General features: G+C 46.4%; 1 protein-coding gene across 2 annotated transcripts in view; it reads right to left on the bottom strand.

Moving 5' to 3' along the window:
* Positions 1–4807: 4807 nt before the first annotated feature.
* Positions 4808–17709, bottom strand: part of KIAA1549L (KIAA1549 like) — a 267579-nt gene continuing 254677 nt past the window's right edge. For both annotated transcript variants that reach the window (XM_053899846.1, XM_053899845.1), the window contains exons 18-21: positions 17264–17361; positions 14692–14840; positions 13386–13537; positions 4808–8019 (exon numbers count right to left, since the gene is read on the bottom strand). In XM_053899846.1, coding sequence (XP_053755821.1) covers positions 7738–8019; positions 13386–13537; positions 14692–14840; positions 17264–17361 — 681 coding nt within the window. In that variant the 3' untranslated portion in view covers positions 4808–7737. The remainder of the gene's footprint in view (positions 8020–13385; positions 13538–14691; positions 14841–17263; positions 17362–17709) is intronic.

Consider the following 17709-nt stretch of genomic DNA (forward strand, 5'->3'; position numbering starts at 1 on the left):
GTCTTTTCCAGCTCCCTGCGTCTGTGTCTGTCTGCCATTCCTGGGATGAATGGCACTTCCCTATATTTGATCATTTCATTTGTCCTGAAGGTTCAGAGCAGCCAGGGTCCAGGAGGGAAGAAAAAGAAAATGGAGGCAGAGGGAACCCCTCCGTTCCTGGGCACACTGGCCCTATTCTCTGCAATGGTGAGTGAGCACCATAAAATTTTGTGGAGGCTCCAGGTTTAGTCCCCATCACCGCAGCAAGACAGTGGCTTTGGGAGTGTTTTTTGTGCACATGTGAGCCCTCTTTACAGAGGGGCAGAGAGAGGGGTAAAAGTTGCTTCTTCAGTCTCTAAGTACTTCTGAGTACTTGCAGAGAGCTTCAGACTAGGCTCCAGTGAGAAACAACATGCAGTTACTGTCCAAGCTGAGTCTGAATGGAGCCACAAAAGCCCCCGGGTTGTGGCTCTCCATTAGGACACAGGGACTCCTCCAAAACACTCAGAGTTGGTTTTCATTTGTCTATTTTTGTTACAGGAGATAGTTTTACTTACCTATATTCTAAGTCTCCTTGGCCTCAAGGCTACTTCTTACTCAATATTCTGTTTTCTTAGACCTTTGCTCTGAATATAGCCCATCATGGCCTCTGAGGCTTGACCATTGAGTTTCAGCATCTGTTGCTAATAGACTCCGTGTCTTGGTATTTCCTACAGAGAGAATCCAGTTGGCTTGGCCCCATGTGCTGAGCTACATTTCTTGTGGCTGGTCAGCCTATGAATTTGTGGCTCCTGGGTCAGAAGGGTCTCCTGTTCAATCAGCGTACATCAGAGGGCAGGGCATTGATACAACACACAAATAGGGCTGAACGTAAGGCAGACATCATGATTGCTGGGACTAGCAAAGGCAGGGAAAGGTAGGTGGTCTTGGAAGTTTGTGTCCCATACCAATGTCATCCTGGACTCCTTGGGAGCCACTGACCTGGATGGGACTTCTTTATGCTCTGAGAAGGGCATATGACAAGACATTGGCTTATTCTGCCCTGGGTGCCCTGGGAAGTCATTGGCTCCAAGATCACAGTCATGGGTGTGTTGACTGGATGGCCAGGGGTGAGTTCTTTTTGGCCAAGGAGCTCATGCCTCAGGCTGGGATGGCTTCTGAGACCACAATAGGTGCTCTTGTCCGATAACTCACTGTGCAGTTGGATTGTGAAGGGGATTCCATCTCACCATATAGAGGAAATAGAATGAGAAAGTAGGCAGGTTTGGGGGAATGAAAGCTTATGCCTTTTATTTTAAAATAAAAAATTCTACCAGCATATGAACACTCTGTTCCTGCACAGGCCAAAGATGTACGAAGTTAATCAGAAAGCAAAGCATGAAGTGACAACAGCTAGAGTCCAAGTTCCTGTTCAGTACTTATCTTTGCCTCATGTGTATCTAATGTGGTTGGTGGGAATCGCCAGCCTAGGTTTTCCACCCTGAGTGAAAGCACAAGTACAAGTGCTTGTATTGCCTCTGAAATGTAAACAGTGACAACAGCAACAGCAAAATACAGCTCCACATGAGGCTGGCTTTTGTGGGCAGTTCCAGAGTTGGGAACATTTTCATTTTTTTATTTTATAGAATATATATTATTTTATTTTATAGAATTTGTGACCAATTAGTTCAGTAGATAGAAGGAGCTAAAATATTTCACCACACAAGACAGAATTATGAAGCTAATACTTTAGTAAGAATGCCTTCAAATATACTTCTCAAATCATTTTCAGATACAATATGCCATATGCTCCTCACAAACATCATGGGAGGTAGGATGTGTTATACTTACTGTTTCAAAAAAATTTTTTTATGTTTATTTTTGAAAAAGAGGGAGACACAGTATGGGTCGGGCAGGGGCAGAGAAGGGGAGACACAGAATCAGAAGCAGGCCCTAGGCTCTGAGCTGTCAGCACAGAGCCCGATGCGGGGCTCAAACCCACGAACCGCGAGATCATGACCTGAGCCGAAGTCGGACACTTAACCGACTGAGCCACCCAGGTGCCCCATTATACTCAATTTATAGATAAGGAGTCAGAAAATGGTTTAGAGTGAGTTGTCTAAGGCCTTGACTATTCATGGCTTCTTCAAGATTTCCAGACCAATGAATGATATATTCTGATTCTGTTTGGTACAAACCTTCTCTCAGTTAGTATGTGGGTGGGGTGAATTTAAATATAAGCAAGAGATGGGGGAAATAAGGTGAAGTCACAGTTAATTTATGTAATATACATTGACAGCCTCCCTCCATAATTTATAAAAGTCTGGCCAAGGTCAGAGAATGAAAATAATCAATTTCTAGATTTCATTATGTAATGGCTTTCACTAAAGTATGGGTTTGACATATGGAGACAAATTCTGCCACCTCACAAATGTCCCTGTTTTTGAAACCTGCGTAGTCAAAGCAACTTAACATTGTCTAAAAGGATTTGTTTCTGGCACTATTCTATTTCCTAAATTTTCCTTCCAGAAGCCCCCTACATTTTAGTACTTACCACAGGCTAGGACTCTAATCTGTAACCATTCACCTTGCGAAATCAAGAGACCTTTCAATTCTCAGGACACTAACTTATTATCTTTGGAAGGGCAGAGCCACAATAATATCAATTCCACTTGACACTAACTTTGCTTCAAAAGACTCTATAAAGAGACTCATCAATTTCCTCATCCATGCAGGTGTGTGGTGGTGAGCTACATTTAATGGCACCTGAGCTAAGATCATGCGATTCAATTTACAAGTATTTATTATCTGCTGAGCAAGATGTGGTGCTACCTGGGGCTTGACCACAAATCATTCTTAGACCCAGAAGTCGTATCAGTAGCACTGCTGCTGGGATGGCACGTGGTTGGGGCAAGGCCGGCCAGTCCACCAGGGTTTCAAATGCATGCATTTCCACCTGACGCGCAAGTCAAGGGGGACAGTCCTCTTTGCGGCAGTTTCCACAGGGATCGCTCACTTGCTGTCTGGAGTGCTGATCAATTCCAGTGCCGAGGAGTTTCCTTTTGAAGGTTCTGCCCACCCACGCTCCTCCTCTGGTCTGGGAACTAGCCCCCAACAAAGGCTCTTACTGAAAGAGTCAGTCCAGGAGGCCACGCTTGCCTTACAGGATTCTACCTCCTTGGTTATAGCTGATTGGATAGGCACAGGACCCAAGGGTGGCTCCTCCACAGGCCGATGGACTGGACCGCTCAGAGTCTCAATATTTGGGAAGAGATGGTACCAGAAAGGGGTGGGTACAGGAAAGAAAAGGTGGTGCAGAGTGGGTCCTGGGATGGATTCTCGGCTGTGTACACAGTAAAGAGAAAACAGAGAATGCTAGAAGGCCAAGGGAAGCAAGAGAACTGAGCAAATACACAGAATATACAGAGAGAAACAGAGATGAAAGCACATACAGAGAGAAGATGTGAGAGAATGCAAGAGTGTCCCATGTGGGAGCTGTGTTTTGTTTCTATGAAATGGCCCTGTGTTCTCTCCGTCAACCCCCACACTTTTGAGCAAGTGTGAACTGTCCCTGCAAAGGTCTTTGACTAGAATACCTTCAAGGTGGGACTGACTATAGGGGAGAATTTAATTTCTAAAGCATGGATCTGAGTCAGTTACTGCTCTAAGCTGGATCACTATATTTCCCTAAGAGTGTTTAGCTGTATTTTGTAAGCAAAGTCCAAACTATTTTCTGGTGTGTGGTAGAAGGAACAGATCAAGTTTAAATTATTTTCTCAAACTTTAGAAATAATATCTGTTATTTTACTCATTAAACATTGAATGCATAGAAAAAGGTGGCCTAGGTACAAAAAAGAAGCTTATTTATCTATAATCAATATTTAAGTCTTTTGATCCATTTTCTCTAATTTCCGTCTCTTCTAATTTCTGTTAGAAGAATTTTCTTTTCTTTCTTTCTTTCTTCTTTTGGTCAGGTATTTAAATTCCTGTCTTTCTCCATCTGTACTCTGATATATATTTTTCCTATCCGTTCTTCCATCAAGATTATTCAGAAATTATATGTTCTACTGCTGAATTCTTAAATTAAGTGCACAACATAACTTCCAGGACCAGAGAACTGGTGCTTATATAATCCACTCTGTCTCAGTCAGCCCAGGCTGCCATAACAAAGTATGACAGACTGAGTGGCTTTTAAACAACAGAAATTTATTTCTCACACTTTTGGAGGCTGGAAGTCCAAGATCAGGGTGCCAGCAGGATCAGGGTCTGGTGAGAACCCTCTTCAGAGTTGCAAGACCGTTGACTTCTTAGCGTATCCTCACATTGCAAAAAAAGAAGGCAAGAGGGCTCTCTGAGATCCCTTTTACAAGGGCACTAATCCCATTCATGAGGACTCCACCTTTATGACCTATTCAACCCCAAGGCCCCCACCTCCTAATAGCATCACATCGGGATTAGGATTTCAACATATGAAGGCGGGGGTGGGGTGTGGGGTGGGGGTTGAGACACAACATTAAGTCCATAGCACAATAGCACACCCTGAAAGAGGAAACTTGCTGTTGCATAGGTAACCACTGCCCTCTCAGATCATAGGTACCAGGGCACACAATAGACTTTCATGTTCTTGCACCATGGGACTGCCTCTCCTAATGCATAGCATAGAATCTGCTACCTCATAATGACAAGCTGTCATGGCCTCACCGCCTGCTTGTTTGGATACATGGCACTGAGAGAGGACTGCTCCCCTGCAGTCTTGAACAGCAGCTGGGAACACCGTTTCCTCAATGGCACTCTCTGGAAAAAGCCCAAATGCATTTCTTTTCATGAAGGCAGAAAACTCACATCAAAACAAGTTCCAAAAAGTGTTTATTATGCCACAAATGCATCGTCCTCTATACACTTTATCTGAAGTCCTTTACATATCCAATCATCTTTTTTTTCTTCACAAGAACATAGGGCGTCCCTCACATGACCCTTGTCTACTTTTTAAACTTCCTAGCACAGTTCAAGAAACGCATCACAGACAAGCGTGCAGGCAGCATGGTGAAATGGAAAGCAAGCCGAATCATGAATCAGCAGGCTTGGGGTGGAATCCTCCAGGAGGTCACTCCACTTTTCTGGACTTCTGATTCCTTCTCCGAGATTGCCAAGGTCCTCTGTGGCTTCTTCAACTGTCTGGAGGGTCATGAGGAACATAGAGCCCCTGGGCTCTCACGGGACTCTATTTTTGCCTCCATGAGGCACTTCTGCCTTTCCTCAGAGGCAGCTGTCCAGGCGTCTGTCCCCTCCATGACACCAGGAGACTCTTCAGGGACCACATATTAATCACAGAAAATCTGGCAATGGCAGCTGTCTCCCCATTGGTGGAAAAAAACATGAACAGATTGATTTCTTTTCAACTTAAGGTTTTCCTTCCATATACTTTTCTTAAACCTGTGGTGTCTAGTTTATCAGAGTGTCTGATTTAGCACGCTATATTTTTAGCCGTCTCAGTTGATGAACTCAATATTTCATGGGGTTCTGCAAAGACTGCAATGATTTGTTTCTCCATCCTCTTAGCAAGCTGGGGCCACACCACTGCAGACTGTAGGCTCATTCTCTGTAAGTCACTGGAACATCCAAAGCTCAGACATTGTCTTTGAAGCATATATTTTAATTACACTAAGGTCTTGAAACTTCATTGTCACATACAGGATTTCCAGGCATTTACCAAGTAGACAAAGTACTGGGTTGATATCATTGCACTGATGAAATATTAATATTATTGATAAGGCGGGACAATGTGGCTGACTTTATCAGACTCATACCATTTGCATGAAAAGGCTGAGTTTCTTTGGCTCTTTGTTCATTCAAGTGCATTGAATACCTATTTGGATAGACTTAGGCATTGTGTTAATCTGTCAATAAAATCTTGCACCATCCACAGTGTTTTGCAAGCTGATTTAGGTTTTGGACTACAACAACTGGCCATTGGTAGAAATATACCATATATACACATGGAAATTACAAAAATACATTTTATTTATAGCTGATTTTTTTTTTAAGTAACAAAAAACTAACACTATGAAAGATCAACCAGCATACCAAAAGGACACTACCTAATATCATCTGAACAAGAGACTTGTCTGGGGATACCATGACACATCATCTCCGGAACTTTCCAGAAAGGGCAATTTGCCATTGGGAAATAAAAACAGCTTCTTTGAAAAGTCTGTGCTTTGACAGTTTGAATCTCCCATTCTAATCAGTTCCACTCCTACTCTTCTCTCAACTTTTAAATTTCTACCTTCTCTCAGTAAAGACCAAAGAAACTCATGAGGGAAATGGAAAGATGGGCTCAAGAAGGCATGGACACAGCTGAAGCTAGATGGGTCATGGGTGAAGGCAGGACAGGACCTTGTTCTCCAACAGACACCAGGTAAGCCCCAGCAGAGTTGGTGAGGGAACCAGAGTGTTCCCTCTCCTGGGCTACCTGAAGTTTTACTTTTGCACTGACAGTCAGCAGCTGGTGCCTCAGGGCTGTGAGGCAGTGTCCACCCAGAGCTCTAGAAGCTGACTCACCATGCCAGGGAACGTCATTTACCACATCACGGTCACAAGGTCAGCAGCCCTGTCCTTTCAGCAAATGTCCTCCTGCATCCATTAACTACAGGGGCGTGGAGGGAGGGAACTGGCAAACTCCATACACTTAAAAAAAATGTTATTTACATTTAAATGTAAGTCAACAGATTTTCTACATTCAGAAGCTCCTATAAACAGAGGCTGCAGCCTGGGGAGACCGAGGAGTCCACTCTTTCTGCTTCAAACAGGCATCAATTGCTACTTCCTTCTGTATCCCTCAGCAGCACATGCTGGACATCGCTGTTGAAGAGACAGAGGTTTTCCTGTCAAAGTCCATGTATCCATTATCTCAAAAAAGAGAGAAGCTTGTTCTCAGGCCACCTTCATTGCAAGGCAAAGAAAAACCTCCACAAATGACTGTTTTTCTTTTGTAGGATCTTAAAAGCTCTTAGCACCAATTCTCTTTCAGTGAGATCCCAATGTGCGGGGTGCTCAAGTTCCAAAACAACAACACCTCTTCAGAAACTTGTCAACATGAATCCGCCATTCCCTCTCATCTGCTCTCTTTCTCAGCCTTTGTTTAGTTAATGGAAGGACAAAAGAGTCAGGACTATTTATAGGTACAGTCATCGACAGTCCTGATTTTGATCCACTTCATCTGAATATGAACCTTTGAAAGAAAAGGACTGAAGTTTCTTGGCTGGAGTCCGTGCCTCCTTTACAGACCGGAGGAGATTTTAACAATTACAGTCATGGCTGAATGAGAGAGAGTACAGTCTGGTGCTTAATCAGATGCCTGCATTGCCTTTAACACAGAAACAGAGTTAACATGCAGAACTCACCGAAGACAGAGCAATGTTCTCCCCCTTCTGGTGATTTATTAAAATGTGGCATTGGATAGGGATCTGCAGATTAGTTAGTGTCTCTTGTGACTAAGGCTCCAAAGGGAAATACACCCACAGTTCAAACATTTAACTTCACAGATTATCAAACATATGGTCCCACACAGGGACTTCTTGACATACAATCAGTTGAATAAGCCAAGAATCAAGTTGTTCAAGAGTCTCCTCTGTTGCCCAGAAGCCCCACTGTTCACCTGTTCAGAGACTGAGGGTGAGAAAGACTCACACATGGTCTATGCCTCAAGTCCCAACACGTTAGGCTGAGAAAGCAGAAGACGGCTTCCTCAGAGTCTGGAAGTCCCACGGGGCTAAGGCATTAGACCTGGAACTCAAACATGTCTGTCTGTTTCTTGGCCAGCTTGGCCACCTCTTCCCGGATGGCCTTCACGAGGGCTGCCGTGGAGATGTTGGTCAGGGGCGTGTCAGACGGGTCGTTCTCGGTGAGGCTCTGCTGCGAGGCCGCCGCGGATGGCACCGGGGCCTGCTCCAGGCTGGGGTGCATGCCTGCTGGCTGGCTGTACTGGCGAGGGAGCCTGGAGGGAGAGTTTTGCTGATAACGTGACCGGGGGTAAGCCTCGATGTACCCTGGGAGGGGGACCTGCAGAGGGTGTCGGGAGAGAAGAGAAGGGCCCGGGATTAGGAAGGGGTTCAAGTCACAGGACACGCTTGATACTGGACGCAGGAGGGGACTGAAGGCAACGAAAGAGATCCAGAAGAAAATGGGAGACCACCGTGCACATAAAAAACCTGGAGTCTGTTTAGAAAATAGGTAATTTGGACTCGCTGGATATGCTGGTTGGATGAATTAAGTAGGTGTTTTGAAGGTTGCTATAAACAGCTGGAACATGCCCGAGTCTCCACCTGAATCTATCTGCCTACCTTTTTAACATAAGCACAATCCAGCAAACAGAAGTACTGTTCTTTATGGACCTCAAAGGACTCAGGGATTTATTCCCAACGATAACTGCTAACACTGAAGGAGTCCTATGCTTAGGGCTTTCCACACATTATCTCACTTAATTCTCAAAGCAACAACCTAGGAGGTAGATGTTGTTATCCTTGTTTTACAGAAGAGGACACTGAAGGAAAGTGTGTCACAGTCTCAGGTGACATGGTTAACAAGCCACTCAGATATGCTTTGAGCAGGTCTGTCTGATGCCAAGGGCTGGGAGTTAATCACTGTACTGTCTCGGATCTGGGATATGATCTTGGTTTCTTGAAAAATTTCTTCTTTTCATTAAAAGTGGAAGACACAGGGGCACCTGGGCGGCTCAGTCGGTTAAGCGTCCGACTTCGGCTCAGGTCATGATCTCGCGGTCTGTGAGTTCGAGCCCCGCGTCGGGCTCTGTGCTGACTGCTCAGAGCCTGGAGCCTGTTTCAGATTCTGTGTCTCCCTCTCTCTCTGCCCCTCCCCCGTTCATGCTCTGTCTCTCTCTGTCTCAAAAATAAAATAAAAGTTAAAAAGAAAAATTAAAAAAAAAGTGGAAGACACATACTTCTGTGCTTAAATATATGGACATATCTACTAATAAGGACAAGTCAGTGATCTGCAATTCAGGATCAACTTTCCCACAGAAACAGTGCCACACATGGGGATGCTGTTCAAGGGCAACCCACAAAAGGCCTTTATATCCCATAATGCTAGTTGGAAGCCTGTGGGGTGAATGCCTGTGGACAACGTAGGCACAGGGTGCTGTGAGGAATGGACACGTGTGGGGAGTCAGGCGGCTTTCGGGGAGCAGCAGCTTAGCTGTGTCTGGAAGATGAATAGGCCCTTGCCAGGAAAACAAGTTGGGAGGGGCTTCCGAGCAGAGGAAAAGCAAAGGCAAAGGTTGGGTGTGCACGGGGATGCAGGGATGCTTTGGGAGTTTCGTCTGACCAGAGAGGATGTACAGCGTATGGAAGGAGCTCAGGAAAGACAGATGGGCAGGGCCAGATCAGAAAGCCACCAAGTGCCAGGTTACAGAGCCTAGTTTTCTATGGCACCCTTCTGAGGAATACAGCATGTTTCCATTCTTTACAGAGATACTTGTCTGGGCTCTGGTGAGGATGGAGCAGGATGGGTTGGGTGAAGAGTCAGAAATTTTGGACGGGTGAATATTTAGCAGGAAAGTGGCCTCCTTCTACTCCCCGCCTGGGATGTTCTGACAAGCCCTCCTGGGAAGGCAGCTTTCTGAGATGGATGCCTGACACCTGGCCAGGGAGCCACCGGTGCGCATCAGGCAGAGGAGGGGCCTGTATTCTAGAAAGGACACTCTTGAGGTAGACCCACTGGAGGTCAAGAGGAGAGATGTGAGGCTACGTCAATGGCCTAGGTGAGGGCCTATGGGGACCGGAGTGAGGGAAGAAGTAATAGGATGGATGTCGCAAAGTTTGGGGCTTTAATTTCCCAAGACCTGATAAGAAAGACAAAGTGGCAAATGGGTACTAATGGTGGGTGAGGGCTGTGCATATTTCCCTTACACCTTAGAGGAAAACCAGAGTTGAGCTGTCCATGTCCTTGGGCCACAAGCACTAGGAATGTGCAGGAGGTGACTGGAGGGAAGCAGATCCACAGCCAGGATAGGGGACTTGCCCATCACGTCTCAGCGCAAACGTTCGTTCTTCCAGGACACCTTCCCCTGCCCTACGTTAGCCAAGGGCTCCCTGTAAGGTGCTTCCGTGCAGTTTCTCTAGAGTAACAGCCATCACCCAAGATGCCAACACCTGTCTCAGGCCACCAACTTCGTCAAGGCAAAACTGTGTCTTGCTTGCTTATCACTGTGTACCAGTGCCCAGAATTATGCATGGTACACAGCAGGGAGTCTCACAGAACTCGGGGTTCTGAGGAACACAGTTGGAAAATCACTGGAGGATGACCCACTGGTGCCATATGTTTGTGAGGGAAGCTGTCATATCTCCTTTCTCTGCATTCCAAATTTAGCTGGAGCTTAGAGTGAGCGTCCAACTCTTGAGATCCCTCAGTTCTACAGCATCAAGCATCTTGGTTCCAATGGCTGGGACAGGCAAGGGATACCTGACTCCACTGGAGTGCCCTCAGGGTAATATCCAGAAGCAGAGAAGACAAAGAGACGAGAAGCTCTTCCTCTCTTACAGTAGATTCAGGCTGGAACCATCACATCTTGCTGGCCAAAATTCAGGACTGGTAAAAACCGCCCCTTTCCTAGGCAGTGCCCATGGCAGGCATCACCTGTTGATCACAGCACACCCCTCCCAATCCTTCTCCATCCAGCTCCAAGGATGAAACCTATTTGTCAAGCCAGGTTGAGGTGATTTTATCTGAGCTTACTCCTGAAGTCTGGAGACCTGGGATCGGGAAGGTCAGAAACCCAAATGATGGTGGGACCTTTCTCCTTCTCAGATGGATGTGGAAGCGGACACCATCCCTGTCCCAATTTCTCAAGCTGACAAGCTCAGTCTCTCTGAGCTTCCTGCACTTTCTTTCACATGTGAGAAATCACCTGTTCTCCTCCCCGGTGTGGTTCCTGCATGGGCACAACCTCTCTGCTTAACTGCAGGTGGTAACTGGGCCCCAGCAAAGACCCATTTAGGTTGTGGTGATCACGTTCCTCTTACAAACAACTAATAGAAAACTAACTCTCCCTAACACTGAGAGGATGGGCCCAGAATGATCAGATCATCCCATTAGGAAGGTTAGGTTTGGATTTGCTGGGTTCCTGTTCCTTCATCTTTAAGGCAATATGAACCCAAAGGCATCTGGAAGTCACCATTAGCCCAGCTAAGCTATCATCTGTGTCTTGAGAGCAAGAGGTTTTGGAAAACACTTCTGTTGACTCCTCCAGAGTACCCACTGGAACTTTCCATACAGAGGGTGAACCGACAAAGCTGTAGATTTACTGTTTAATTAGCACAAGTTAAGTATCATCTACTTTCTGAAAAGCACACATTATGTTTAGACTGTAAGTGGAATTATGGAGTCAAGTAAGCTCTGAATTGATCAACTCATACCCAGTGATTTTAGCTATTTAAAACAGCTGAGCATGACAAAGGAAGAAAAAGCCCACAAACAACCAAAACAGATGCCATAAAGTCTCACATTAAGATTTGTAGACTTGGGGCACCTGGGTGGTTCAGGTGGTTAAGCATCCGACTTCAGCTCAGCTCATGATCTCACGGTTCATGAGTTCAAGCCCTGTTTTTGGCTCTGTGCTGACAGCTCAGAGCCTGGAGCCTGCTTTGGATTCTGTGTCTCCTTCTCTCTCTGCCCCTCCCCAACTCTCTCACTCTCTCTCTCAAATAAACATTAAAAAAAATAAAAAAAGATTTGTAGACTTAACAATAGGGAATCCTTACAAGTTACTCTTAAAGCTTATTTACTCCAATTTGACAAATAATTCTAATGAGCTCAGACATGCCCCATTTGCAGAAAATAGCCCATTAGGGAAAGCATATTTAAGGTGAGTATATCTGTGGAAGTGGGGACACTGACAGCAATATAAGCTCTGGTTGGGAGCAAGGCCAAAGAAAGAAAAATCATATTGAATGTTGTAATAACTCCAAAAATTATAGTATTTTGGAGATGTCTGATGTAGGGGCGATAATCCTACCATCAGAGCTCATCTTGCAAATGTCATTTTAGTATAGTAAGGCATCCTAATGATGCTGAATCATTTTTTAAAGACAATTCAAATTACATTCCTCTTTTAAAGGAGGGGAGGGGAGATATAATTCATTCCAGAATTTTTTAATGCAAGATAGTATGCATTTTTGAATATTTTGAAAATTAAAGGGATAAGCTTTGATCATCAGGAAAATTAATATATGTAGGATAGTTTTACCCCAATGATGTTGTTTAGACATGGCATCACTACCCTAAGAATAGACACCAATGCTGAGGCTGAGTTGAACCTGTAGGGGTAGAAGGTATGAACCTCAGGGTTTTAGACAGAGAGAAAAGATGACCCAGGCCTTGGGCTAGATGTTTGATAAATCTAGGATATATTTCAAATGTTGAGACCAAACCCTAAAATGACACTCATCCCCAGGTGGCCCTCAATTAAGTCTGGGAGACAGCCTGCCTTTCTTATCCATGATGGATGACAACACAGAGGGGTTGGGGCAACCCACACCAGAGGCCAGCATTGTGCTGTTTTCATTTGCTTGGTTTTCTCACTTAGCAGCCCTTGACAGGTGACTCCGAGACAGGTCTGGGTGTGACTATCCAGGTTCATCTGGCTGCTGCCCTCTTTGGTCTAGGCCAGGCCAGGTCCATTGTGCCATATGCTCCTACTTATGATAGAGCATGGAACCAGGGGGTCACAACAACACAACCTTTTGCTGGAAGTCAGGCAGAATGCCTTAGGATCTATGTGCAAAGTAATTCAATCTTGAGTTTCTAAAACCATATCTTCTGATACTCCATCTAAAATTTTTACAGAATTTTAAAACTAAAAGGAACAAATTTAATAAAGGCTTTGGAGCCAGACCAATGAAAGTTTGAATTTTGGCCTTAGCACCTTATGAAAGCTGTGTGGCTTTATTTTTATTATTATTATTATTATTGGTTTAAAGCTGTGTGGCTTTAGACAGTCATGTCACCTGACTAGGCCTCAGTTTCTTCATTTGCAAAATGGGACACATCATGGGAATAATAATACCTACCGGATAGGATTGTTGTGAAGAATAAGATAATATAAATAAAACATCTAACATGATGTCTGGCACATAGAAAATACTCAAAAAATGATGGTTACAATGAAAATTTATTTGACTAAGGACGCCCTGCTAGAATGAGGTAGAATCCAGACCGGAAGGTGGGTCTCAAGTTTTCTCTCAAAAGACATCCCACTTGACTACACTGTCTCCACTAAAATGCTTGATGTCAGCCACCTGGTTGGTGGGAAGGGGGCATAGATAACAAAACGCTGTCTCAACCTCTCATCTGTTTTCTCCCTAAAGTGTGTCCAGCAGGTAAGGCTGTGAGGGAATCAGCGAGGCTCTCACCGAATCGGCCCACTGGCTTGGGAGCTCATTCTCTCCTGCATAGGACATCCAGGCCTGGTTTCTGTAGGACGAGGGAGGCGTTGGGATGAAATAGCCGGTGAAGCCAGGTCTGTTGGCAGCTGGGATGGCGAACACTGCCGGCACCGTATTACCTGGCATGGAGGAGATGGATGGGGAGGATTAGGCCAGCATCCCACCTACCGGGCTGACATTCGCACAAAGCTGGGGGAAGCTGGCAAACGGCGAACTCTGGCATGGGGGGAGGGGAAAATGAGGTGTGGAGCAGACCTCTACCTGCAGCCCTAGCCTTGCCCACCTGCCCAGTCATCTGCTATGACTCAGACCTGGTTTTCTAGAGAAATGATGGCCCAACTCCCCTCGCTGAACCCTCACCAACTCCCCCATCCCCATCCCAACACCCCTGACCTACTGGCAAGAAGAAGGGACACCTTAGTGTCCAGATACGTTTCTCCAGGGAGAATGGGTGTTTTTAAAAAATCCCAGAAAAGGAACCAAAAGGAATGGATTCCACTGATGGAATTTCCGGACACGGTGAATTCTTTAGTTAAGTGTTGACGATTAAGTGTTCGCAGTTTTAGTCTAAAAGGCATGCTTTGAATAGACTAAAAAAGCGATCAGGGCATGAAAAAACCTTGGGGTTAATTTCAGCATTGTTTCTAATAGCAAAAGACTGGAAACAACCAATATGTCCCTCATTAGGGGAAAGGTTAAACTGGCATGTCATATCATTCAATACCATGTGGCAGTTTAAACAAATCAACTAGACCAACATGTACCCATCCTGAAAACAATGCTGAGTCAAGAAAACAAATGCAGAAGGAAATGTATGGTTTGATATCACTCATATACATGTAAAATAACAAAAGCATTTAATATGCACTATTGGATATGCACACATATGTAGCAAAAAGCACCCTCAATTTAAGAACTGGGATTACGTCTGGGAAGACGGGGAATGAGATAGAGCTGGAGGGTTCTGTCTGCAATGCTTTAAAGATACATAATAATTTAAAAAGAAACCCTGAAGTCTGGCAAATGTTAGCATATACCCTTACTGTAGCATACCTTAATATTTTGTCATATTTCAGATTTTTTAAAGAAATAGAACAGTAGCTCTTCCAACCAGAGCTACTGAAGTCAGACACACAGTTGCCTGGATTGCTAAGGATGACAGGGAGCAGATGGCTTGTGTGGATTTGGGGGGTGCGGGAGTGCAAAGAGCACGGCACCGGGGTGGGGCTGGGGTACAGCACTGGCCTTTTTCAGCGTTTCTCCTCTTGCCCACCTGAGTAATTTAAAGCCGACTGGTCCAACTGCGCCACGGACACGGGGCCTCTGGACACCTGCGCGAAGGAGGGGCTGTCGTGCAGCTGGGCCGGTTCGGGCCCTGCGGACTCGGCCATCCTGGTCTTGCTGCCCACGTCCGAGGTGGACCTGGCGGGTGCAGAGGGGCTGCGTTAGCCGCTCCCACCCAAGGCGAGGTTCCCACCGCTTGCACCTCTGGGGGTCGCCTCAGGGGACCTTGGCGGTCTCCAAGCCCCACGAGGGTGGGGGTCCTCAGGCCTGGATGTGCCGCCCCCCCCCCCCCCCCCCCGAATAACAAAGAAGGCCAAGCGCGTCTGGAGTTGGAGCAGCGGTTGTGGTGGCCCGAACTTAAGTCATTTTTAGATATTCAAGGTCAGTGCTCCCCCGAGGGTGGCTCTTGTGTCTCTGGGGAGTAGCACACTTAATTTCCACATAAAATAAGCCAGGCAATTAGCGCTGGGTATTAGCTGGGGATGGTCGACCTGGGGGGATGACATCATCAGCAGCCAATGAGAAGGCTCCGTCTGGAGTGCCTGGTCGCTCCCCCTCCAGACACCAGGGCTGGTGACCTGCGAGGGCCAGAGGACCACAGTTTCCTGCTGCTGGTGGTAGCAAGAAGCCCAAGGCTCTGAGAAGCTTGGACTGCTCCCGGAAGCAGGAGCCTAGCACTTTCTAGGCGTTATGAATGACAGAACACTTTTTGTCCCCCGATCCCACAGGCGAGCAGAGAATCCGGCCCATTAAACACATCATATTTCCACTTAGTGCTCAGAATGCCAGTGAGAAGAGGGCTGCCTGGGCTCCACGGGTGCCAGCTTCTCCCCTCTAATAAAGGGTGCTGTAGCCAGTCTCTAACCTCCCCTTCACAGAGGGATTTCAGGCTCCTAAAATTAAAATGGAAGGAGGCAAAGACAGCCACAGCAGGTGGCAGGCTGCCAGCTCTGAGCAGCCAAGTGTCTGTCACTGTAATAGCAGAACAGAGCCACAGCACCGCAGCCAGACCAGGAGGCGGGAGTGTGGGTTCTAGCTACCTCCCCTCGCTCAGCCTCAGTTTCCTGGTCTGTGAAACAAAAGGGGTGGATGACCCCCTCTCCGAGGCTCCTCTGTGGTCTAATCGTCTGGGTCTATATGGAAAGCAGTGACCTGCTGATATTTGGCAAGACGGTAGACAGGGTGGAAGGGCAGGGAAAGAGACTGGTGGGTAAGAAATAAGAAACAGATACTGGCCTTCAGCAAATGGGCCACAAATGACTGATGTGAAGTTCCTGGCATTCAGAACCATCAGGAGTAATTGAGGCTTCCCAGTATTGCCCAGGGAGGGTTAAACACAGAGGCTGTGATGATTTGACCCTACATCAGGGTGGCTGCTGGAGGCTCAGTAATGTGGGGTCTCCCTTCCTTTCTTGATCCCTCCATCTTTCTCTTGGTTGATCTCTCCCACAGCCCTGGCTTCCCAGATACTATTCCAGGCATCTGCTACTAGTTTAGAAAACCCTTCCAAGGAAAACTCCCGTGTTCTGCCCCATACACTTAGCCCCCTTGGAGGAATCCTAGAATCTCTGCGATCAGTTAGGTCGTCTCCCTCATTTTACAGTAAGGAAACAGGGGCCAGAGAGTTGAGGCAACTTGCCCAGGGTTTTATACAGGGTTAGGATAGAACCCTGGTGTGCTGCTTCCCAACCCACTCTGAGCTCGACTGGAGTCAAGGGCTGGTGTCTAAACACAGCCTGGCATTCTAAACTGCGGGAAATGAGGGCAGGGACATTTTGGAGGAAAAACTCATTTTTCTTCACCATTTTCACAAAGTTCAGACCTGTGGTCCACAGATAAGGTGTGGCTAGCATGTTGGGGGAGGCTAGGGTAGGAGGGCCAGGGCAGGGGATCATACCTATCCCAGGGCACAGTTGTTTCTTTAACCCTGGACCTGATGCCTATTCCAGCATCTCCCAGCACTCATGGATTTTGTGTTTCTTGCCTATCTTTATCTAAAACATGTGCTTTTTATAAGATCACAAAGACAATATCTTTATCATATCTGAGTTATATCTTTATATCTGAGTTAATATGTTTATACATATCTGAGTTCATGTGGTCTCAGCCTCCCATCTTGGAAGTCATGAGTTAGGCTGGGTGCCCAGACATGCTGCTCCCTGGCCTCTTAGCCACCACCCCTAAACAACAAAGGGACTTCTGGGTACACACACGTGCCAGGAGGGGCCCAGACTGGAGGCAGCCGTTGGAGTGGCCTGAGCTGGAATAATTTTTAGATGTTGAAGGTAAGGGTATGGGGCTTCTATGGTATGGGTTGGTTGACCTTGAGTTTCTTCAGTTGTGGGTTCTAAAGGACTTCCCATGTCAAATGATAAGAAAGTTGGTGAACCCTCTCTGTGCTCCCACTTCCTTCATGGTACTTGGAGCACCCCAGGCACGAGGTTGTCTGTACAGGTGATTGCACCCTCAGTGGGACGGCCATGAAGGAGATGTGTCAGGTCAGGGTACACAGGAACAAATCTCCAAACATTCCAAGCAAAGCAAAGAAAGGAATGTGTTACCGCCTGAGAGAAGCAACAGCCACAGGGCCAGTCCGGGGAGGTACAGGTGGAGGGGGAGAGCCCATGACCATTTCAGGAAGCTGGGAAAACCTGTATGCCTGTGAAATAGACGAGCAGTAGAGGAAGATCTGTTAAAATGCAGTGTCCATCAACACACAGGTTCTTACTGAAAAGGAAAGCAGACTCCCAGGTCAGGTTTTCCTGCCTTCCTCAAAATCTCCCCTAATCTTCCTTATGTTCCCCAGTCCCCTCTTCCATCTCATCTCCAGCCAGGCTCCCCTTTGCTTGGGCCATTGTAGTCACGGAGTCCTTCGATTGATCTTAGAATAAGCCAAGTTCTTTCCTGCCTCCAGCTTTTGTATGTGCTGCTTCTTCCCCCTGGGACGCTTTTCTCCTAATCCTTCCCATGGTTCCTTCCTTCATCTCATTCAGCCAGCCCCATGTTC

Source organism: Panthera pardus, unplaced genomic scaffold (assembly GCF_024362965.1).
Source record: "Panthera pardus isolate Hobbes unplaced genomic scaffold, ASM2436296v1 HiC_scaffold_12, whole genome shotgun sequence".
NCBI lineage: Eukaryota > Metazoa > Chordata > Mammalia > Carnivora > Felidae > Panthera > Panthera pardus.